This window comes from Zootoca vivipara, chromosome 7 (assembly GCF_965207765.1).
Source record: "Zootoca vivipara chromosome 7, rZooViv2.hap1.1, whole genome shotgun sequence".
Lineage (NCBI taxonomy): Eukaryota > Metazoa > Chordata > Lepidosauria > Squamata > Lacertidae > Zootoca > Zootoca vivipara.
This window is the reverse complement of record NC_142590.1, coordinates 22,569,962-22,595,592: the sequence shown is the minus strand read 5'-3', so window position 1 is coordinate 22,595,592 and position 25,631 is coordinate 22,569,962. Positions and strand designations below refer to the sequence as shown.

The 25,631-nt window shown below is 44.0% G+C and overlaps 1 protein-coding gene across 2 annotated transcripts in view; it reads right to left on the bottom strand.

Moving 5' to 3' along the window:
* SNX7 (sorting nexin 7) overlaps positions 1–4,398 on the bottom strand; it is a 42,230-nt gene extending 37,832 nt beyond the window's left edge. For both annotated transcript variants that reach the window (XM_035122860.3, XM_088673795.1), the window contains exon 1: positions 4,211–4,398. In XM_035122860.3, the coding sequence (XP_034978751.2) occupies positions 4,211–4,390 (180 nt within the window). In that variant the 5' untranslated portion in view covers positions 4,391–4,398. The remainder of the gene's footprint in view (positions 1–4,210) is intronic.
* Between the last annotated feature and the right edge of the window lie 21,233 nt (positions 4,399–25,631).

Genomic DNA, 25,631 nt, shown 5'->3' with positions numbered 1-25,631 from the left:
CCGCATGAGATGGGAGTTGCCTGTCCCTCGCTTAGTCTTCTTCAGATCCACATGCAACAGTTCCCTTTCCATGCAACATTAGAGACCCCCATCACTCAAGTCCTATTGTGGAGCAGGGAGTCTATTAAATCAGCGTTTCTCAACCGCTGTTCCGCGGCACAGTGAGACGCTGGCTGGTGTGCCGCGACGTGCGGCGACGAGAAGGGCGATTTGCATTGTCACGTGCCTGGCGGCCGCCAATAGTCACCACTGACCCGCCGGAAAGGAAGCCGGCCGGGTCACGACGCGGGGCGAGCGCAGCTCTCAACAGCCACCACCACGGCCTCGGACGTGAGAGGCGGCCGGCGGGTGCTGCTGCTGCTGTTTGTCTTGCTCTCGCTGCTCTTGCTGGCGGCGCCCGGGGCTTGGTCGGCGCGAGGCCGCGGGCCGACAAGCAGAACAGCCCCCGGAGGGCAGCCAGCAGCGTCTACGAGGGAGTGAGCGGCCTCTTCGGCGAGGAGCACGTGCGCGCCCTGCAGAAGGTGAGGCGCCTGGCCTGGACTGAGGAGGGGCAGGCCCGTTGCTCCTGGGGGGTCGCGCGGGTTCCAATGGATATTTTTACAGGACACATCTTTATGGCAATATTTCTCCTCCTCTTTCCCAAAGCTCAGTGCAAACGACTGGAGGGTGGTTTTAGAGTCTAAAATTTTGTCTAAAATTTAGACTAACTTAAAGAAGCTGGCTGGATGAGCTCAACCCATAGCTGCCAAGTTATCCCTTTTTTAAAGGGATTTTCCCTTATGCTGAATAGGCTTCCTCGCGAGAAAAAGGAAAACTTGGCAGCTATGCCACCTGGTAGCTATGCCACCAGCTATGCCACCTGAAACTTGCTGAGCCAAGGATTGTGCTGGCAGAGAAATCAGCGGCTTGTGAAGCCTTATTACAGGAGATTGCAACCAACACAGCAATTGGCAAGTGTTTCTTACAGTCATAATTATATAGTCAATATAGGGCGGCACAGAGTTAAATTTTTTAACTTTTTTAATGGTGGTGTGCCTCGTGATTTTTTTCATGGAACAAGTGTGCCTTGGCCCAAAAAAGGTTGAGAAACACTGTATTACATCACCATTGTCAATGGAGCAGGCAGAAGTCACTCCAAGACTCTCCCCTCCTCTTCCAAATGGCAGTGCATGAAATAAAACCTCTCCTACCGGTAAGCTATAGGAGGGACGCAGGTGGCACTGTGGCCTAAACCACTGAGCCTAGGGCTTGCCAATCAGAAGGCCGGCAGTTCGAATCCCTGCGACGGAGTGAGCTCCCGTTGCTCGGTCCCTGCTCCTGCCAACCTAGCAGTTCAAAAGAACATCAAAGTGCAAAGTCCGGCAGGAAGGTAAATGGCGTTTCCGTGTGCTGCTCTGGTTTCGCCAGAAGCGGCTTAGTCATGCTGGCCGCATGACCCGGAAAAACTGTCTGGGGACAAACATCAGCTCCCTCGGCCAGTCAAGCGAGATGAGCGCCGCAACCCCAGAGTCGTTCGCGACTGGACTTAACTATCAAGGGTCCTTTACCTTTTTAAGCTATAGGAAGGAGGGAAGGCGGGTGCTTTGTGAAGTTGTGTTTAGCCATCAAGCAGGTGGGAGCAGCACAAGAGATTTGTAATAGCGTCTGCTTGGTTCAAAGCCCAGAGCACGATGGAGCATCCTTCCTGTGCCCCATATTTCTGGCTGCAAACCAGACTTGGGAGAGAGAAGCAGTCAGTGGTGGCCACAAATTATGGCCACAAATTAGTGAACCAAAAGGCAAGATTTGTGGATCCCTGCTACAGCACTTGGAGCTATGGAGAGTGGTGGGATGTGGATTAGGAAGAGGTGGGTTCAAATCCTGGAATAAACTCATAAAGATCACTCAATGGTCTCTTGGGTAAATTACTAATCCCTTTCATTAGAATAAATTGCACCAGAAAATAATGGAATAATCCCATTTGTTCCACATTCAACTTCTGAGCTATCAGAAGTCCTAAATGGCCTCGGCCCTGTATACCTGAAGGAGCGTCTCCACCCCCCACAGTTCAGCCTGGACTCTGAGATCCAGTTCCGAGGGCCTTCTGGCAGCTCCCACACTGCGAGAAGCTGCAGGGAAACAGGGAGGGGGCCTCTTCAGTAGTGGTACCCACCCTGTGGAATACTCTCGCATCAAATTTTAAGGAGATGAGTAATTATATAACATTTAGGAAACATCTGAAGGCGGCCCTGTATAGGGAAGCATTTTAATGTTTGATGTTTTATTATGTTTTTATATATGCTGGAAGCCGCACAGAGTGGCTGGGGAAACCCAGTCAGATGGGCGAGGTTATTATTATTATTTACAAAGTATGATTATTTGAAAGAACTCATGGCCTAAATTAAGGACACTGCAGAGTCTCCACACCCTCCTCTCATGTCTACCAGATATGGAGAAACAACATGATGCTCCTGATTCATATGATAAACAGCACCAATTATTAAAGCAAGGAGAAAATTAGTAACCCACTCTTGTCTCATGGCAAGTATAAAGTCCCTCCTGACCTATGTTGTTTGCAGGCACCTTTTGCAACATGTAACTGACACAACAATAGCGCACATTGGTGGTGGATTTATATTGGGTCATCCACACACCATTTCCTTTTATTAGTTGTTCTGAATGCTTTCTCAGTGTTATCACATCATTGCCATCTGGTGGGGCATTCTTGCACTATAGCACAACAAAAGCAAGGGGAAAATAAAAAATAAAAACAGAACATTTGTGGTATAAAAAGTTATGGGATGTGCACTCACTGATTGGAAATGAAACTATAACCACATTCGCATCATACATTTAAAGCGCTAAACCACTTTAAACCATCATGGCTTCCTGCAGGGAATTCTGGGATGTGTAGTTTGCAGAGGGCTGTTATGACGCCCCTAATACGTTCCCAGAGCTTCACTTCCCAGAGTTCTGTGGGAAGAGAAACTGAGAGCTAAATTGCAGTTGGAGGTGCAGGATAATAGGCGCCTTCTAAGAACTCTCAGCACCCTTAACAAACTACACTTCCCAGAATTCTTTGGGGGACTGTTGAAAGTGGTACCATAGCGCTTTAAAGGTACGATGTGAATGTGGCCTATATCCGCCCTGAAATGTTTGCAGGCGCAAACAAGTGTCAGAAGCAGGGTTGCATGCAACTGCCCTGATAACCATCATGAGCACCAATATTCATGAACACGCCAGAAAAGGGACACTTGACATCTCATCAATTCCATGGGCTGCAATGGCTGAGCAGTCTTAGGAAGGGTAATCAGGACAACATGAAATTTTGTTCTGAAAAGGATGCCTGAAGTTTGCTTGGGTCCAAATTCATTTGCAGAGTTCTGTGGCATTAAAAAGACCCCCCACACACACACACACACATCAGGAACGGGGGTGGGGGGTGGGAATCTCCTATGGCCATCCTGATACTTCTGATCTCCGATGACCCTCAGCCACACCTAGCATGGCCAATCATTGATGCTGGGAACACCAATTCCTCATCCCTGTGGGCTGGGAAAATCAAAGGCATAGGTCACCCTGCATGCCAACAGCAGACTCAGCGATGCCCTGCACCAAGAGGGAACCTGCACACCCAACCTAGAATCGTAGAGTTGGAAGGGACCACGATCTATTCTCATCTAGTCCAACCCCCTGCGAGGCAGGAATCTTTCTCCCGACGTAGGGCTCGAACTCACGATCGTGAGAAGAAGAGCCTCATGGTTCCGTGGGCGGCGCTGTCTCCCCGCCCCTTTCTCGCCTTCCTGCCAAGGGCGGGGATGCTAACCTTCCCTGCAGATGCGGGCGGACCGGGGGAGCGCTTGGCAAAACTTCTCGGAGTTCCACAGCCTTTCACCGACAAGGGGGGGGGGGACAGAGGGGCCCGGACGAGCGGTGTCGCTTGCCCTTCTTGTCCCGGTCCCCTCATCACAAGCCTGTTGGGCGAGTTGGGGGGGGGGTGCGGGAAAAATAAAGAGAACAAGAACTTTTTCTTCCCAGCCGGCCAACTTCAGGGCAAAGGGCGGCGGGATCTGGGGAGGGAGGAGCGCCTTGCGCTTGGAGGTGGGGAGGAGAGCGGGGGCGCCCCGTCGGGGGAAGGCTCTGCTTGCCTCCACCCCACCCCCAGGGAAGCCAAGGGGGCTGGCAGGCTCCCCGGGAGCCCCGGGGAAAGAGGGATCCCCCTTCCCTCTACCTTGCTGAACACTTCCAGGTCCTCGTCGTCATCGAACTCCAGCAGCTCCGCGGGCGCGGGGCGATCCGGGTCCGGGGGCCACGTCGGCGGCTCGGTAGGGGCGGCAGCCTGCTCGCCGCCAGGGGGGAGGCAGGAGGAGGCGATCGGCGGCGAGCCGGGCGCGCAGCGATCAGCCTCCATCCCTCCCCTCTCCGGCTGGTGTGCGCGCCCCGCCCGGGAGGCGGGCGCGATCCCTGCGGGCGCCCCTCCTCTCGGCGCCGCAATTGGTCGCCGGAGCGCTTCTCCAGCCCTTTCCTGCCACTGCGCAGGACTGGAGGAGGGCGCGGGGCGGCCGGGAAGGAGCCCGAGGGGTCCCCGTGGAAGGGATCCACGCGGAACGCGAGCCGAGATCAGCCTCGGCCCCTATTCTCCGTGCCCGACGCGTGCCCAGCCTTACACCTTAAGGAGGGTGGGAGAGGAAATGGGCGGGGGCAGCTATACTCGGATTGCGCCTGGCTGGGTTTCAGGGTTTTGCGCAAGCACCTCTCTGGCTCTGTGTGAGAGAGAGAGAGAGAGTGAGAGAGATGGCAGAGCAGCAGCCAGTAATTCAACAGGTGAAGCCTGGCTGTCACGCGGCAGTTAAAGCACTCGAGCTTTGCGGAGAGATTATTGGGAAGGAGGGGGAGAGGGTGCCAAGCTCTTGGGCTGGCAGTGGGACTCTGGAGCTGAACAGCAAAGGCGTTTGGGGTTATATGGCTCTGTCAAACTTTTGGGTCCCCTCCCTCCTCTGCATGTCCTAGGAAACACCAGTCTGATGCCTTGTAGGATAAAAACTGCAACGACCTGCAACTTTTATTCATTTTAGCTTTTAATTAATGAAGCCGGAGACAATGAAAAAGATATACAGTGTGTGTGTGTGTGTGTGTGTGTGTGTGTGTGTGTGTGTGTACAGTATATAATATGTTGCTTTTCAGGACCAATACATAATCACTACACACAAACACAGTTTTACAGGGAAAACAGAATTAAAAACAGTTTTACTCTGCCCCGTAAGCCTGATTCGAAAGATGTGCCTTCACACTGTTTCTTTAGGCCAGGGCTCTGATGGGTCTGATCCCTGCCCACCCCATATGAGCTAATAGGACAAGTGGGGACGGGGACGGGGTTTATTAGGTTGTTTTTGTTTTTATTATGTATTTTGTTATTTTATCTTGTGATTTTATCTTGTGAACTCCCCTGAGACCTGCAGGTTTAGGGCAGTATACAAATTTAATACATAATGAGAGAATACTAATAATAAAGTGTGCAGGACCATTCACCCATCAATCATCTGATGTCATAACCACTTCCCAAACGCTCAGCAATCAGATGGTTGTCAGGCGCTTGCACTTAAGAGTCTTGAGTCTAGAAGGGAGTTCCACAAAGGAAGCAACTCTTCCCTGTGCCGCACACCCCACACACCATGGTTGGCGATGGGATTGTAAGGGGAGCCTTCTCAGCAGGTCTCTATTATTATTATTATTAAATTATTATTATTGGTTGACAATGTTGTAGGGACGCGGGTGGCGCTGTAGTCTAAATCACTGAGCCTCTTGGGCTTGCCGATCAGAAGGTCAGCAGTTCGAATCGCTGCGTTTGAAAGCATGCCAGTGCAGGTAGATAAATAAATAGGTACTGGAGAATAGGTGCCAGGGAAGGTAAATGGCATTTCCGTGCTCTCTGGCTTCCATCACAGTGTCCCATTGCACCAGAGGTGGTTTAGACATGATCCAGTGGACAAACGCCAGCTCCAGCCTGAAAGCAAGATGAGCGCTGCAACCCCATAGTCACCTTTGGCTGGATGTAACCATCCAGGGGTCCTATTACTACTAGTAGTAGTACTATTACTACTATTTGAAGGAGCCTAGGGTGGCAAGATACAGGCTGGCAGATAATCAAAGAGTCGCTCCTTCCGGTTCTTGTGACTACAAGTTAGCAACAAAACATTGAATTGGGGCTGGTAGCGTAAAGGTAAAGGGACCCCTGACCATTAGGTCCAGTCGTGACCAACTCTGGGATTGTGGTGCTCATCTCGCTTTATTGGCCGAGGGAGCCGGCGTACAGCTTCCAGGTCATGTGGCCAGAATGACTAAGCCGCTTCTGGCGAACCAGAGCAGCGCATGGGAACGCCGTTTACCTTCCCGCCGGAGCGGTACCTATTTATCTACTTGCACTTTGATGTGCTTTCGAACTGCTAGGTTGGCAGGAGCAGGGACCAAGCAATGGGAGCTCACCCTGTCGCGGGGATTTGAACCACCCTAGGCAAGCCCTAGGCTCTGTGGTTTAACCCACAGCGCCACCCACGTCCCATGGCGGGTAGCATATTGGGAGCAGTTTGAGCAGGACTGGTGTTATATGGCCTGAGCAGAAGCACCACTCACAAGTTTGACTGGTTTCCTGCAAAGCTTCCCCATAAGTAAGCCAAGTCAATACCCCAATGCTATTACATGGTTATTGCATTATTAATAATAGTATTGATTCATGTTTTTATTTTTGTTTTTATTTATGCACTTATGCATATTGTACCCTCTACGATATTCTCAAAAACACTTCTACTCTTATCTGTGACTCATCCTTATTTCTTAGTTTCACTGTCATAGTTACAAGTTCTGTGTATTCTATCGGTTTATTCTATCATGTTTCTTTCGCAGGCTCCTCTCTTTCTTTCCACTTTTTTGCATATGCCACCCCATAGTAGTACAGTATTAATTCAACTTGTAGCCCACTCTTCCTCCTGAAGGAGCCGAACGTAGCAAACACATCAATAAGCAAACACTTCTTTAAAAAAAATTCTAAAAGCAGGTAAAAACAGTTATGTCATGGTTTCCAGGAAGTGTGTCTCAGCCATCAAATGTCTGGGCAACCAGAAATGTTTATAAATTTCTCTTGTATTTCAGTAATGGCAGGTGCATCTCATCAGGGAGGGCAATCTGCAAATGGGGAACCACCACTGAGACTAGTGGAAGGTCTTTATATATGCTGTGTTTTTATATAAGCTGTAAGTGGCTGGGGAAACCCAGCCAGATGGGCGGGGCATAAAAAAATAAAATTGTTGTTGTTATTCCTTTGGAGGGTCTCTGTGCAGTTGGGCCATTGCTACAGACTCCCTGTTGCATAATGCCTTTATTGTTTTCACACAGTTCATTCTGGATATCACGTTGGGATATTAGCTTTCCTGACAGAGGTCCAGCCTTTTGCATCAGACACCTACGGCCCACACATTAAATGCTTGTGTGTTCCTGTTTCCAAGTGATTGGCTGTGAACTGAGATACCCGGCTTTGCATTTCTGGAGTGCCAGTAGTGACATTTTTGTTTAATCTTCTCTGCATAGCTCAGGCCACGATTTGTGCTATCTGAAGCATCTCTGAATAAACAAAGCATCCGACTGTAGGATTTAAACCTCTAATCCCGCCATCAGAAGGATGGCTTCCGTGAACATTGGCTTTTCTTTCTGAAATGCTATGCACTCAAAAGACTGGAGCTTGAATAGCTGACAGATACATCAGTGTTACGATGTTTGTTAACTCTGGCATAATCACGGTTTATGATGTGCTGGGATACTATTCAATTCTATTTTCTATTTTATTATTTTATTGTATTAAATTAGAGGCCATTTTTCAAACAAAATGTTTCCCAGAGAGGTTAGCAGAAATAGACACAAATATAGAGGCAAGGTAGTACTTCCCTCCAAGTACGACAGCACCACAAAATATTGTTGCATGCCACCCTAATCTCAGAGTGGTGAGGGGTTCCAGGCACTTACCCAGGCTTTATATTTCTTTTTGGAAATGAGGCACAGCAGAGCCTGTTGTGGCTTTAGGATATAAGGTTTATTTCCACATATATACAACCTGAGCCTACAATGGAAGGGTTCACAGCATTAACACCTCCAAAGGGTGTTGTTTCTCCCATAGTTACAGCCTTGGATTCAAGCTGAAAGCAAACATCAGACGAGGACAACCGAGATTTTCAATGGGTCCGGAAACCAAGCTTTATGAGGAACGGTTGAAGGAGCTGGGTATGTTTACCCTGGAAAAGAGGTTATCGAGAGGAGATATGATAGCTGTCTTCAAATATTTCATGGGCTGTCACATGGAAGAGAGAGCAAGGCATCTGACCCTCACCTGAATCTTATAACTCTCCTGATGGGTGATTTGGTCTGCAGCCACAATGTGGAAATAAAGGATGAGATTGCCCACCAGATGCCAGGCACTCTACTATTCAAATTAGGCCTCAGTGTTAATGATGAGAGAGGTACGTTCTTTATAAAGGTTTTTATATACTTCCTTCTCTCAAAACATCAGGGTGGTGAACGACAACATAGAAGCATTTAAATGAATGCAAAGCAATTATTGGATCTCCTGACATATTTTTCCTTCAAGGCAGGAGAGGGGAGGGGAAGTTCTGATAAAGATCTGATCAATGGAACTTGGAAAAGCCACACCATTTTTTCAGTTCAAAAACGCTCCCAAGGCTTCTTTTAGCCCCGCTGGATAAAAATTTAGATACTATGCTATCTGCCTTGTGCCTTGATTTTTTCTCTCTTTCTCTAGCAGAGGTAATAACTGTCTCTTTTTGAGGGTGTGGCCATTTGATCAGCCTCCCCATGGTTACTTTAAAGAGAGGGAAATGTTCCCTCAAATCCCTTTGGAGGCCAAGAAAACATTTACATTTGGCTAGATGATGAATTCTTTTGTTTTAAAGAGTTGCACTGGAAAAATAGCTCTGTAGTCTGCTGTTAGACTTGTGTTCCCCAGTTCAGTGTGTGTGTGTGTGAGAGAGAGAGGGGGGGGGACAAGAGAAAGAGAATATGAATATATACCCATTTTGTGAAAAAGAATCAACTTTTAATCATAACTTTTTAAAGGTCTACAATGCATTTTATCAAACTAGACACCAGTTGCTTCAGTTAAATGTTGCGTGTTCTAATAGGAAGAAATATATCTCTATTTGCAATAATCTGGACGAGTGTTTACTGGAATGATTTCTGCTACAATTGCAGAAAGCACCCGGGGAAGTGAAAAAACAACAGCAGCAACGGCAACCTAACAGCTAGCATTGAACATTGAGGAAATTTACATTAAAGCCTGTATTCCTTACTGTGACAAAAGCAAAACACTTTCCTCAACAATTTCACGTTCGCTTGTTTCTGGCAATTTATACTAACTAGAAAATATTGGTGGACATTTTACCTGCCAGTTCTCATTTCTGTCACTTTTAACCCACTAACCCAGCTTCTCGCTTTAAAGGCATCAGCTGTTTTCTAAATGCACTTTCCCCCTCCTAGCAAATGGAGTACATCTCAGCCTGGCAATTCTTTCCAGAATGTTGAAACAAAATATTTAGGTGACTCATATGGAACCAAACTCTGAGTGTTCCTTGGCCATCTGTCAATTTATGCATTTTTTCAGCTTTTTTTTTGTACATGGAACCTGTGCACGTTCTTTATTTATTTTTGTAATGTATCTCTGGATCATTCTGAGCCATCATGTATAGGCTGCTGGATCCAAACAGCAGAAATAGTCCTACAGGAGATTGTAGCCTCTAAATGGCTGCTCAGAGATTCCTTCCCCCTTCTCTCCACACTGTGGCTCTTTCTTACACCACCCACCCACCTCGTCAGTGTTCAGTTTCTCATAGCAATACTGTAGTGAAAAATATGTTGGATAGCTCAGTTGGTTAGAGCCTGGTGCTGGTAATGCCAAGGTTGCAGGTTCAATCCGCATATGGGACAGCTGCCTGTTCCTGCATTGTAGGGGGTTGGACTACAGTACTCATGGGTAGGCAAAGTAAAGCCTGGGGGCTGGATCCAGCCCAATCACCTTCTCTATCCAGGAATCAGCATGTTTTTACATGAGTAGAATGTGTCCTTTTATTTAAAATGCATCTCTGGGTTATTTGTGGGGCCTGCCTGGTGTTTTTACATGAGTAGAATGTGTGCCTTTATTTATGGTAAAATGCATCTCTGGGGTATTTGTGGGGCATAGGAATTTGTTCATCCCCCCCCCAAAAAAATCCAGCCCCCCACAAGGTCTGAGGGACAGTGGACCGGCTCCCTGCTGATAAAGTTTGCTGACCCCTGGACTAGATGATTGTCAGGGTCCCTTCCAACTCTACAGTTATTATTATTAGAGGATGAGCCAGGGCCGGATTTAAGTTTGATGAGGCCCTAAGCTACTGAAGGTAATGGCGCCCATTATATGTCCAGCTGTCCTTTGTCAATAACAAATTGTCACTCTTTTTTGTTGTTGAATATATGCTATATTGTAATTTATGGACCTAATAGGTATCTAAAGTCATTTGCACATAACAAATAGGAGCCTACACAACACAAAACACTGTTGCTGTATGTAGGTTTTATTTTATTTCTTTTTTATCTTATATTTTGGATATGTTACATCCAGTTTTTTCCCTTTAATTTTTGGGGGGCCCCCAAGAGAGCGGGGCCTTAAGCTATAGCTTGTTTAGCTTATATGTAAATCTGGCACTGGGATGAGCAAGCAAGCAACCACACTGCAAGAGATGCTTTCTCTGAATGGCTGTACAACTACTACAGTCATTCAGAGGCTTCTGATCAATGGAGGCTCATTCATAGGCATCTGTGTATACCTTCTCTTGCAATTTTGAAAATAATCTTCAAGCACACTACTGTTGTGAATATTTGGCTCACCACAAAGATTTCAGAGGGAGGTAAGACTAATTTTCCGCTTAGTTTCAAAGAAAGGGGTAGAAACGAGACAACCTGCTCTGGAAATATCCCCCAGACTTGTTGCACTGCGTTGCCTTTATCCAGTACTTTATATAGTTTACATAATGTGAATCTGTGCTTTTATTCGAGTTTGCAAAATGCTTGATTATTATTATTTTTGAAAAAGCTTTGTGATTCATCCTCTAGCTATCTTACAGCGATTGAGAATAGTTCTTAAAAGGTTTGCAGATTTGATCTAATGGGATTCAGTCAAAATGATTAGCCTTCCTCATTTGCCTTTTCCGGAATAGAAAAGTTCTGATATTATTATGTAAAATATTTATATCCTGTTTCTCTCTGCACTTGAAGTAGTGTTATGGTTTTAATTACTGGAAGCTAACAGAGCAAGTCTAAAATAATGAAATTATTAAAAAGCAGGAACAAAAGAGAAAAATATGCTTTGGGCAGGGGGAAATAACTGCTCAAAGCTGAGCAGACTAGATTCACAACTCCTTAAAAGGTTAACCCCCCAAACAAACCTGATCTGGCACTATTGGTCAAATGCTCTACAAAATAAATGGGTCTTTCACTTTTCCTCTAAAGGCCAGGAAGCATATCCTTTGATAAACCTGGAAGGATATTTCTCACCGTCTTGTAATCTTGACTGATTGTAGTGTCCATTCAAGAACTTGCTTTTAGATAATCTCTTTCTTTCTCTCTCTCAACTTTACTCTTTGGGGCCTTTGGTTTTAGCTGTAAACGCCGAAAACTTTTCCATCAATAACAAGGGCCATCAAAAGTTAGCTTAGGCAGGCTGCCAAAATATATAACCGCCAAAGCTTTGTGCTAAGACACAATCCCTGAAAGGAGACAAGTTGAGGCAAGCACCTGCCTCTTTTGACTGATTGAAGAGGTTTGTCTATGATGCTGGTGCAATTAATTTTGGAAATGGCATCTACCTCCAAAACCAGTCCCAGCACTGTTGCTTTTAGGAATTAATGAAAGACCGTAAAGATCAGAAAGAGATATCCATTCCTTCAGTCTGAGATGCAACTCTGTGCACGCTTACTTTGAATTAAGTCTCATGAAGTCGACGGAGTTTGTTTCAAAAAAAAATGTGCAAAATCAGGTTGTGCAATGCTCTCCCCAGAGAGGTTTGTCTGGTGCCTTCAGTATATATTTTTAGGCACCAGGCAAAAATGTCCCTCTTCAACCAGGCCTTGGGCTGATTAATATTCTACAGTCTTTTAAATGTGTTTGTGGAAGAGTGTACTGTTTTGTTGCTTCTGTTATGACTATTTATTTGTGCTCTTGTGTTTTCATCTTGTGAACTGCCCCGGGATCGTTTCATGAAGGGTGGTATATAAATTTGATAAAGAAATAAATAAGTTGTAAAGACATATTATCTCAAGCATCCAACCTGAGCCGACTAAAGGAACATCAAAGCAATTAAAAACAAAGGCTGCAACCTTTAATCAATTAATCAATGCTACTCCTCGATTTAGTTGTCTCTTTGCAAGTAACCACTTCCTTTCTCTCCCGTTTAAACAGTCAAAAGCCTTCTTAAGGTCTCCAGTGGGGATTTGGTATCTGTGATGCAACCTTGGTATTTGGACGCCCAGGTTTCATGGATGAGCTATCAAACGGAAAGTAATCCTCAAGTCAGAAACAGAACAGCTGGATATTGGAACTCAAGTCTGCTGGGCAAAACTGCAAGCCTGTAGCCATTGCACATAAGATTGTTCTGTGCAGGCATTGGCGGTAGCGTTTATGTGTGTTGTGTTTTATAGGTGCTTTGAGTTGCTGAGTCTGGACTGCATTCCTAGTGTTGGAGGCTAAGATGTTCATGAAGCAGATTCATGCATCCGGCTGGTATGATGACCAGATGGGTGACAGTACTCCAGATTCTGAGTTCTGCTTTGTACACAACAGTAATGTGCCACAGAGTATCTGCCCCATATTTGTAATAACTCTTATCATTTAGTGTGGCAGCACCTGAACGTTGGAACTCCCTGCTTATTGATATCGAGCAGGCGCCATCGCAGTATTCTTTTAGGCACCTGCTAAAAACATTCTTGTAGACAAGGGCTTGAGGACTGGAGTGATCGTTCTGTAATATTATGACTGTGAATGGCCAAAGCTGTATCGTAACTTTTGAATAAATGTGTTTTAATAAAATAAAATAAAAAAGACAAGCCTACCCAGATGCTTACGGAGCTTAGGTAATTTTAATCTGTTTTAGTATTTAAGCCTTGGTATGTTTTAAAGCAGCGTTGTGAAATTTTTCTTGATTTTATGTTATCTTTTTGTAAACCTCTTTGAGGGTTTAGGGTTTTTAATTCACAATCAAGTGGTGTAAGATTTTATGAAATAAATAAAATAAATGAATAATGCGGCCAGTGCCCCTGAGCCTTCTGCTTTGAGTATTTCTTGGGCATGGGTGGTAAGGTACCATTGTGGCAACATAAGCTGCAAAGCCGCTCACACCCTGGAATTTGAAAATAAAAAGAAATGTGTTTTTGTTCTTTTGTCGCTTTGCTTTGTAGGGTTGGTTGGTTTCTGTATCGGTTTCTATTCTTTCCCTTGCAACAACTTGCAACCCTTAAAAAAGGCATTTCTGGTGTGTGTATATTTTGGGGGGGGGAGGAATGTATGCCCCAAACAATGTGGGATAATTAAATAAACTCCTGGAGGCAAAGGCTACAAGTGGCTTTTGCTCTTGTTGGCTAGATATTGCCTCTAGTATCAGAGGTAGCATCCCTCTGAATACCAGTAGCTGGAGAGCACAAACCAGAGAGAGTTGTGGTACTGAGGCCCTGCTTGTGGGCTTCCTATAGGCATCTAGTTGGCCACTGTGAGAACACAAAGCTTCTTATGTTCCTGTAGGTCTGGAGTTGTGGGAGGAGGGAGGAATCGTCCAAAACGAAGCTTGGCTCTTAAAACAAGCCAAGGGATTTCACAGAAGGAAAACTCCTTTCTTTCTTTCTTTCTTTCTTTCTTTCTTTCTTTCTTTCTTTCTTTCTTTCTTTCTTTCTTTCTTTCTTTCTTTCTTTCTTCTCACAGGGAGGCAGCTGGGCCAGCCACAATGTAGATGGCACAAACGGCACCTGATATCTGCATTAATAGAGAGAGCACCTTTCAAAACTAAGTCTGAGAACTGCAGAGCTGAGCAAACTCCATTTTTAACTGTACGGTTCTGCCATTCTTATCTCTGAAGTTAAGACTGTGTGTTTTTCTGCTCTGCTGAGCTCCTGCAGCCCAAAAGACTAATGCATTTCTTCTATATCATATCACTTAAGACAGCAAATGGATATCTACTATATCACACTCTTCCCCTCAACCTGCAGGCTTCTTAGCTACTGCATTTGATTTTTTTTTTAAAAGCTCTGCAGGAAGTCTTCTTCAAATGGATTTAACACTATATGCTGAAGAAAAGGTCACATTTAGGGTTTTTGCCCCCTAAATTGGAGAAAATAGGAAGGAATTCTAAATTTTGTGTGATAAATTCATGTTTTTAATATATAGTGGTACCTTGGTTTTCGAGCGTCTCAGAAACTGAATGTTTTGGTTTTCGAATGCCAAAAACCTGGAAGTAAATGCTTCTGTTTTTGAAGGGCTTCCGCTGCCCCCCCCCAATTTTCTCCATTGAAACTGCAGGTCACCCTTTGCGCCTCGGTTTTCGAACATTTTGGAAGCTGAATGGTCTTCTGGAATGGATTACATTCAAAAACCGAGGTACCACTGTATCACCAAGAAGAGTTGTGTTAGTACACTGTTTGAAAACATTATTTCCCCATCAGCCCCAGCCAACATGGCCAATGTTGAGGGATGATGGCAGCCGTAGTCCTAAACATCTCTAGAGCACCTTGTTGAGATTGATCTAGGTCAGGGATCCCCAAACTACGGCCTGGGGGCCGGATGTGGCCCAAACGCCTTCTCAATCCGGCCCGCGGACAGTCCAGGAATCAGCATGTTTTTACATGAGTAGAATGTGTCCTTTTATTTAAACTGCACCTCTGGGTTATTTGTGGGACCTGCCTGGTGTTTTTACATGAGTAGAATGTGTCCTTTTATTTCAAATGCATCTCTGGGTTATTTGTGGGGCATAGGAATTCATTCATATTTTTTTCCGAAATATAGTCTGGCCCCCCACAAGGTCTGAGGGACAGGGGACTGGGCCCTGCTGAAAAAGTTTGCTGACCCCTGATCTAGGTAATTGGCTTCATCCAGACACATTTGAATGAACGTGATTATTGCTATCTAGGGAATCTGAAACAAGCCACAGAAGATCCCATGGACTTTATGCACTCCCTTTTCCATGGATCCACTTGGCCCTTTTCCTGGGATAAGGAAACTGTGTTTTATCTCAGTTACATTTGGGATAGCTCACCAGGATGAGTTAGTGGCAGGTTATCTGCTGTGCTGCATGCTCTTGTAAACTCTTGATCACACTATTGCAACATGCTCTGCCCTTGAGGACAGCCCAGAAGCTTCAGGTGTTGCAGAATGCGGCAATCAGGTTATTGACTAGTGCCACACAATCAGAAGTTATTACACATTCCCTGAATAATCTGCACTGGCTCCCTCAATTTAAGATGTTGACCTGACAGCCAAATGTTGGAAGGGAGATAAAATACCAACTAAAATGGAGTGGCAGGTGAAATTATTCGAATATGTAGAATTGGCAAAGGTGACAGGAAAAATTAGGAACCAGACAAACCAAAGGCTTAACAAAGAATGGGATATATACAGATTATATTTAAAATAACATTGTTCATATATGAAACCTTTGACATGCTTTGATTAACTTCTGCAATGTTATATGCTACAAAGATTAGAGACAATTTATGATAAGTTAAAGGTCATATAATGTGCAGCCAGTAAGGAAACAAAGGACCCATACTGAGGAAGAAGGAAGTCTCAATGTATGGAAGAACTTCATTTTATATGTGACATTTTCTTTGTATTTGATGCGATTTGTTTTTTTCTTGTGTTCTTTTTGTGGTGACTGTATTCAATATTTAAAACCAATAAAGATTAAATTGCAAACTTAAGATGCTGATGTTGAATTATAAAGTCCAACATAGGCTAGGACCCAAGTTTTTTTTTTAAGAACTGACTTTCCTATTAGCCGCCAGCTCATGTTTAAGATCTGCAGGAGAGGCTCCACTCAGCCCCACGAAGATTCACAGTTTATGGGGAAACAGCATTGAGCAAGACTTTCTGTGATGTGGCACTGATACATTCGTTTTATCAGACCTATGGAACTGGTTGAAAACTTGACTGCTTCTAAATTGTTGGAAACCCAAGCTCTCTGAACTTGACTGTGCTAGCTTAATTTTATTATTGAGCATTTCTTCTGTTTTTGCCCTTGAAATTTTCTTTTCCTCCTTAAAGGGTGCAGGTCTCCATTCTCTAAACACACACAACAGATTAGCTAGATCTGTCCCTCATTTTTTATATATTTATATTATCTGATTCATTCTACTGTAAGAGCATTTGGGTGATCTTTTCTGCACAGAGAAATCCTGGTTATTTTATTAATCTCTACCGCAACCGAGAGCTCGCTTCTGAATTTATCTTGGTAGTTCTGCCTGATACAGCCACACAGCCTAAGTTTCAAATCGCCAGTGTTAAATCAACATTGTTTCCCAGTCTCTCCTCATCAGTTTGTCATCTAGATAAGCCCCACCATCTCCAGCCGCAATGTCCTATTACCCACAGCTCTGACTGTTTCCTTCCACAGACTTTCATCAACTCCCACAGAGGTTCTATACCCGGAGACATGTGCTGTCACTCTCCACGCCACTTTTTAGGTCTGCCACTTGCAGAGACAACTAATAATTCTAGAAACGGAGCAGGTCATGGGTCTCCACTTTGCCTGGGATGTGGCGCCAGCAACCTAGGCAGACGTTGGGATGCAGAAACAATTCTTCCCATCTCAAGAGATCAAATGGATGTGAGGACCCAAAAAGTCAGGAAGAATGGCACAGGGGGATATCAGACTTGGCATAGCTCAACAGCCAAGAGCGTGCTCAATGCCATTTTAAAGTTCTCTGCAGGAAACTGGGAGGAAGAAGCCACTAGACCAGCTGTTTACTTGCCAGCAGCTCAACTAGGAATCAGCTCAAAAAGACTGCAGGTGGCAAACACTGGGGTGGGTAAGATTCTGCATACTTCTAGATGCTTTCTGATAAGCCTCAGATACTGGACTTGGTGGAGAAGGGTATCTGTGTCAATCTCTGTCAATTTCAGTTTCCCTTTTAGCAGTCTAAAGTTCACTTCTTCACATTCTCACATCAGAAAGCAAGGTGAAAATTAATCAGCATTTAAGTGCGAAATTCTCTTAATAGTCACACGTTTATATGCTATTTTACCCAGTATACACATCTATGCAACTAAATTTCTCCGTATCTAACATTTTTATTGTTATCTTGCTAATACGTGCATTTTAATCCACAATTTACCCTTGTTGTTTAGTCGTTTAGTCGTGTCCGACTCTTCGTGACCCCATGGACCATAGCACGCCAGGCACTCCTGTCTTGCACAATTTACCCTAGCACATGTATTTTTGTGCACATTACTTAGCGGAAGAAATGGGCTTCAGAATTTGGAGATGATCATAGAATGATAGAATTGTAGAGTTGGAAGGGAAAATGAGGGTCATCTAACAATGCAGGAATCTTTTGCCTAATGTAGGGTTTGAACCTTGAGATTAAGAGTCTGAGGCTCTACCAACTCAGCTATGCTTGACTCTGATTAATTAGATTCCCCCCCCCTACGCACTCCCCACCATTAGGTCCCAGGGTGGGTAACAATGATTTAAATTTGCAATATTAAAAACTAGTCAGACAGATGACAGCCACAATAACAGGGTGGGTTCTAAAAATATAGATCTCAGTTGCCAAGGTCAAGGTAAGAATGTGCCTCATTGGCATAAGATGGAAACTGCAAAATGAAGGTGCCAAATGCACAAAGTAGGGGCTGCCACAGAGAAGGCCCTTTCCTAGCCCCCCCCCAAAAAAATTCTGTGAACGGTGGGACTACAATTAGGGGGCTCTTAACATCCAAAAAGGTCTGAAGGGAAAGAGGAGGTCCTTCAGATATTGAAGCCTAAGAGGTTTATACAGAGGTGTTCCAATTCCATGATAACTTTACCCACATTTTTTGTACTCTTTCCCATTTTATTTTATTTTATTTATGAGGGGCGACTAGAATTGTACACAGCACTGAAATGTCCCTGCAGCAGCTCTTTACAAAGAAAAATAGATTTCCAATGCCTTATCCCCCCCCAAAAGTTCTATTTGTTTCAATGGAGCCTTTCATCATATTTGTTTTATTTTTTACTTTTAACTGGAGACACTCTTGAAACATTGTTGAAAATGGTATCAGCATTCTTTGTTTCCAGGAACCAATGTGGAAAACCCTTCAGCAATTAAAAAATAAACAAGAAGGAGCGAAGCAGATGCAGAGAAACAACCCAAGGGTGTTTAGAGCTGCGCTGAAATGCTTGCAAATACATTTCTTCCCCTCCCTCTTTAAAGATTTTCCTCCACAATTTTTCTCTCTTCAGAAAAACACAAGATGCCGATTCCCTCTGCACTCCCACTGCTGCCGCCCAAGGCTTTTTGCTATGTTGCAGCTGTGATCTGATAAAATAAATGACACTTCTAGGGACCCATGTCCTTAGTAACAGTTATAATAGAGATTCTAATGTGCAATAATATTCAAATGAATATTAAAACGCCACAAAGCAATAATAAAATCACAGCTGTGCCACTATGGTGGTGGTGGTGGGGGGGGGAAGAGTCATGGATTTGCAAGGAGTAGAATTCAGCCCTGCTCATAGTTCTGCCTGGATACCTGCACTGGAGCGCAGCCAACGTTGTAGAGAGCTGAGGGGAATAGAAGTGATCCACAAGAAACCAAAGGAGTGCCCTGTAGGAGCCAAGAAGGGCAGAGAAGAATCCCATTATGCAGCCTGTTGTTTACTTCCCAGCTCCGTCTTTCCCTTATGCTGTTGCAAGCACTCCTATCTCTGAGCGGTGAGAGACTCTAGGGGTGCCAGTGTTTAGTTTTCTTGGAATGGGGTTGAATAGAAATTGTGGTGTCTTTAGGATACAGTGGTACCTTGGTTCTCAAACTTAATCCGTTCCGGAAGTCCGTTCCAAAACCAAAGCGTTCCAAAACCAAGGCGCGCTTTCCCATAGAAAGTAATGCAAACCGGAATAATCCATTTCAGTCTTTTAAAAGCAACCCCCTAAAACACAATTTAACATGAATTTTACTAACTAACAAGACCATTGATCCATAAAATGAAAGCAATAAACAATGTACTGCAGTCACACAATTAATCGATCAATCAGTAGCTGAACTGGGTTCCACACAATCACAAAAACAAAACAAAAAAGAGCTGCAAAAGGAAAAATGCAAAATAAATAGCAAAAACAGACAGACCTCAGCGTAACACTCAAAACGGAAGTGTGGTACTCAAAAACAGAAGCATAACACTCAAAATGGAGCGTGTTTGGCTTCCGGAAAAAGTTTGCATACCAGAACACTTACTTCTGGGTTTGCAGTGTTTGGGTTCCAAGTTGTTTGAGTACCAAGGTGTTTGAGAATCAACGTACCACTGCATATTGCTTTATTTACACATATATACAACCTTTGCATAGGATAGAATTGTTCAAGACAATGGCGTGCGGTCAATGGACTAGAGGTACTAGTCTAGTCCCCTAAATGTTCCTAGTAAATTAGAGCATTAAACCCTAGCGCCTCGTTTCCAAAGCCTAGGAAGCTTCTGCCAGCTTGGGTGTGTGTGTGTGTGGAGAGTTGTGATGGTCACATGTGCAACATTGTCCCTCCCCACCCCTATTGCCCTTGCAAGCTGGTGCCTCTGGCCCTAACTGTTCCCCTATGAAAAATTTCACTACTGGCTCAAGGTACCGTATTTACAATCCAGCAGATTTCTCTTCCCCAATCCAGGTTTAAAGACTGTCTCAAGGCAAAAAAAAAAAAGTAGTATAAACACTGACGACTGGGAAACCCTGGCCTGTGAGCGCTCCAGTTGGAGAACAGCCTTTATCAAAGGTGTCATGGGCTTCGAAGACACTCGATCTCAGGACGCAAGGGAGAAACGTGCTAATAGGAAGGCACACATTTGGGAAATCCACACCGTGATCAACTCTCATCCAGAAACCAATGTCCCCACTGTGGAAGGATGTGTGGATTCAGAATTGGTCTCCACAGTCACTTACGGACCCATTGTTAAAACCGTGTTTATGGAACACAATCTTACTTGGATACGAGTGATTGCCAAAGAAGAAGAAGACTCCAAGATGCAGTCCAGCGCAGAGCAAGACATGCCTCTGGGTCTCCAACTTCTAATACACATGGCTTATTGTTCTCGTTCCCATGCTGACACAGCATCCAGCCAGGTGAGGTGGGGTAAGACCCACTCATTTGTCTCTATGGCAACAGTGGAACCTCTTTGGACATGTAAATGGTGGTACTTAACTGGCCAGCTAAAGTCATTGTCTCACAAAGGAACCAGTCTGAGCAGTTTAGTAGGTTTTCTCTTATAGATTCTGACTTCACTGATACAGAATCACAAGCTTGGAAGGGACCCACGGGTAACATACAGACTGAGCCCCCACACCGTTAGTAATATAAACCAGGCACCCCCAAACTCGGCCCTCCAGATGTTTTGGGACTACAACTCCCATCACCCCTAGCCAACAGGACCAGTGGTCAGGGATGATGGGAATTGTAGTCCCAAAACATTGGGAGGGCCGAGTTTGGGGGTGCCTGATATAAACTAATAGTGAACTCATAATAACGTACGGCTGGATCAGGCCATAACCATCGTGGCTAGGTGTTATCCATAGCTTTATCATCCATTAGTTTGTTTAATCTTTTTCGAAAAACTCTTTTGGAGCATCCCAAAAGTCCATCAGTACAGAGTGACTTCACATCTCTGTGCATAGACCCTTATGTAGCCAAAGCAGCACCCATCTGGGAGGTATTAAAATATTTGGGAAAGCCAAAGGTTAGCAGAAGTTTAAAAAAATAAACAAATCTTTGGACAAAAGAAAAATCCCTAGCAGGGAATGGGAATGAACAGCCCATTTTGGGTGGGCATCAGGGAATGAAGACATCATTAAAACAATTCCAAAACAGATGCAAACTCGGAAAGATCTCAGTTTAAAAGGCTTCTTGGAATAGGAAGGTCTTCAATAGGCACAGAGACAGCACTTGCCAATGTTTCTAGAAGCATTTAAATGAGCAACTACTTGCCCACATAGGCTGAAGTAGTAGAACCCAGAATAAAAGGTTACCACTTATTTCTGAGTTTCAAGTAAAAGTTGGTCAACTCAAATTGCTCCAACTCAGGAACTTTATCATATGTGATGGATGGAGGTGATGGGGCCCACACATCCCATCTCGACCAGATCCACATCTTAAGCCCAGAATGAAGGGTGTGTTTCTCAATCTAACTCTGACTCCGAATGCCTTCCTTCACAGATGAAGAGGCCAGTGTTTAATAAATGATTACTCTTGCTGGAGATAATTCAGGGCACTAGATAGGAAAGGCATTAAATGCATCTGCCCTTATGCACTAAATTTCCTTGTCAAAACAAGAAATCAATATGAAGTTCTCATCACCATAATTCATTTCTATAGCTCCTTTAATGTGCTGGACAGTCAATACTTTGTTTGTCCTCAAAACAACCCCAATAAGATGAAGTCACATTTATTCCCATTTTACAGCTTAAAGGTTGAGTCTGAAAGACAGAGAGCGACTTAAATCTTGTCCACAAGCACATGAGCTGTATGGCCAAAGTGGAACCAAACCAGCCATTTTGCACTACAACTCCCAGCATCCCTGGCTGCGCTTGATGGGAGTTGTAGTCCAAAATGCCTGGAGGGCACCTGGCTAGCAATGACCAATCTACATAATACCTTCCTGGTTCAGTTTGTTAGGACTCCTCCAAACTGGAATATTGGTTTGATGGGTGTGTTCTGCAGCATGGCATTGATACCATACTATTGCATTTTTGGTGGGTTTATACTGGGCTGTCCTTAGTTATGAACAAAATAGAACATAGCCTACACATCTATAAGAGATATTCTCTTTTTATCATCTTCCTTCCCCACCCCTCACTAAACTCACTGTTGTGGCCTTGAAATGAGGAAAGGTAAAAAATGAACAAAACTAAATAATAATAATAATAATAATAATAATAATAATAATAATGAGATCGATGGGCAAGGTTGCACGCTGTATGGTTATTTGAGGAAGAAAGTTTCTGAGCCGTGACTTGACGAATGTATTTTTAGAACCTCTGGTTATTCATATGTACTGATTAAGTTTACATAAGCTTTCCACGCAAGCCAGCGTTGCTTAATGTGAGACAAAATGCCTAAAATATATCCCAGAGGAATTTTCTGCAGAAAGTTGTGAATTGTAAAAAAAGGAAGAATCTTACAACATTGCTAACAGCTGCCATTTTGATCCTGGAAAAAAAAAACACACTTGGCAGTTCCTCCAGAGGTAAAATATTTGTCCTGAATATGTGTGAATGTTCCTAAACCAGGCATGCTCAACTGCTGTATCCTGTATTATTGTGAGATTCTAGATATTGTGGGATTCTTGTGGGATTCTAGATTCTAGATCTTGATCCAGACAGAACAAGAGAGATGGAGAGTGAGACCTAGGGGAGGGAGGGAGGGAGGGAGAGAGACAGAGATACCTTATACAGAGTCACACCATCTCACTCAGTATTGACTGGCAGTGGCTTTCCAGAATTCCACACAGGGGATCTTCTCAGCTCTACCTGGAGATGCTAAGGATTGGACCTGGCATGCAAATGTCCTGTCATTGAGTTTTGGTCCCTTTCTCAATCCTGCTATACAACCCTTCAATGCATGCTGCACTCACTTTTGACTTTAGTTCTGTCCATGTCGGTTCTGGTCCCTTCTTTCATCAGCTCTAGCTCTGTTAGATGTAGCCCCACTTGACTTTCCCCATGAATCACAGCCCTTCATGGGAAAAAAGAGAAAGTTCCCCATCTTCCCTCTTAATTGTGGTTTAGGAGCAGCAAGTCTTTTGGTGGGTTTTTGCTGCAGATTCCATTCTCCTCCCAATAACAAAGTCTGCACTACCTAGAAACAAACATTGCCAATATATTACACTACCAGTCACATAGCTGGTGTTGCTCAGGAATTCGAAGAAACCCCTACATCAGTGCCATTTTGAAATCAATGGCTAAAATCTGTGCCTGTTTCAAAGGCTCATTCCATCATCTTGGTCTCCAATTGTGTCCAAATAGAATAAGAATAAGTTGCCTATCTGACTGGGTTGCCCCAGCCACTCTGGTTGGCTTCCAAAACATTTAAAAACATAACAAAACATCAAACATTGAAAACTTTCTGATACAGGGCTGCCTTCAGATGTCTTCTAACAGTTGTATAGTTAGTTATCTCCTTGACATATGATGGGAGGGCATTCCACAAGGTGGGCGCCACTGCCAAGAAGGCCTCTGCCTGGTTCCATATAGCTTCACTCCTCAAAAGGATTAAGTCACTGCAAAGAAGATAAAACATGTTCTTTGATCTCAGGAAACACTATGCAAAATTTTGTGGAAGCCAGTGCCATTTTGAAAGGTGCTGTCCACCATCTCGATTCACAATAAAAACAAAATAAAAAAATCCTTCCAGTAGCACCTTAGCGACCAACTAAGTTTGTCATAGTTATGAGCTTTCGTGTGCATGCACGCTTCTTCAGATACACTGAAACAGAAGTTACTAGACCCTTATGCATTGTCATTGGAGTGGTAAACCTGTTGATGTGATAGGAGTGGTAAACCTGTTGATGACTGTTAACGACTGTAATTGGTCTTGCAGGAAAAAGCAAGGGCCTGGAAAAAGCCCTTGGAGAGACCTTGTCTGAATAAGGACACTGGATTCTTATCTCATTATACATGATAAAGCTTTCTTTAGCACCTCAGCCCTTGCTTTTTCCTGCAAGACCAATTGCAGTCATTAACAGTCATCAACCGGTTTACCACTCCTATCAGCCAATCACCCACTCCCACCACCCTTCTGAGTAATACCCCCACCCCCACCCTCTGACTATTCATAAGGGTCTGGTGACTTTTGTTTCAGTGTATCTGAAGAAGTGTGCATGCACACGAAAGCTCATACATATGACAAATTTAGTTGGTCTCTAAGGTGTTACTGGAATGAATTTTTTATTTTGTTTTGACTGCGTCAGACCAACATGGCTACCTACCTGTAACTTGATTCACAATTCACAATTGTTTAATCCAAGATTAAACAAACTAATCCAATCACATCACAACATTGACAAAATCCTGCTCCGAGATCTCAGGAACCTTCATGCAAAATCAGGTGACAGTATTTAACATGTGTCCAAGTACATAGAGAACAAACAACTTTCCAAAATAATTGATACAAAATGCAAAAGGGATGTGTTATTAATGTGTGGAGCACCTCTTCCTTTTACTAATGCAATATTGTTCTTTGATTGAAACTTAACAGGGTTCAGATAAATTGCCTCTGGAATGTGCATGAATCTGGCTCAGAGGCCACTAGATTACATCTCCTCTTCTAAACCATCTCCTCTTCTAAACCATCATTAAAACCACTCATAATAGGGGGCTCTACTTTTCAGCTAGTCTCTGGCGGTAGGGGAATCTCTGTGAGAAAGATCCATTTTTGTTTGTTTAGTTGTTGAGAATCTATGTGTGTCAAATTATGTCTTCTGTAATCCTTAATGGGATAGACTGGAGCGTTTTTCAGAGTCAGCATCACACTCACTTGGAAAACATCTACTTATGTTACTGTCTGTAACAGGATCAAACTTTTATGGCAAATCTAAAGAGTTGCCATGGCAATTCCAATTGTTGCATTTTTTATATTTTTTTATTTTGCTTCTGCGCTGTTCTCTGACATTCTGCTGCAAAGCGGCGATTATTAAGAAACACACACCACCAGAAAAGGAAAGTTTTTCTTACATCCAAAGAATTGTGGGGTGTGTGCATGTAATGTTTTCTGATAAACCAGCTTTTTTCATTACATGTTTTCTGTTGCCTGGTGCTTAGTTCTTCTCATAGTATTTTTATATTTATATTTTTACTATCATCTGTTGCCTATGGGCTCAACCGTCACCAAATTCAGATGCACAGAAAGATATAAGAAAAGTCCTCATCGGAATAGAGAAAAAACTGAATGACGAAGCAAGACGGCATGTTACATGCATGTAGCATTTAACGTGTCTGCTTTTTGCCGTCTAAATGGCAGCCACAGTGGGAGGGCTCATGGGAAGCACTACCATTGCAGTTCTGATTAAAGAATAGCCTCACTGCTATTCCTCTCCAGTAGCAGAACTTCCTTTGGTACTGAGACCACAAAGCTTAAGGGCTTCAGCTCAGCGGCAGAGCTCATGTTTTAGCAGCACAAGATCTCAGGTTCAATTGCAGGCATTTCCAGGTAGGGCTGGGAGGGTCCGCTGCCTGAAATCCTGGAAAACAAACATGTTGACAATGCTGCGGTAGGTGGACCAATCGCCTGAGTCGGTATAAGGCAGCTTCCTAACCGGAAGCTGTTTACAGACAGGCAGAGGGCATGGCTATTTTGTCAATGTGTTCTAAGGATGTCCGTTACAGCATGCAGAGTGCCAGCACAATGGA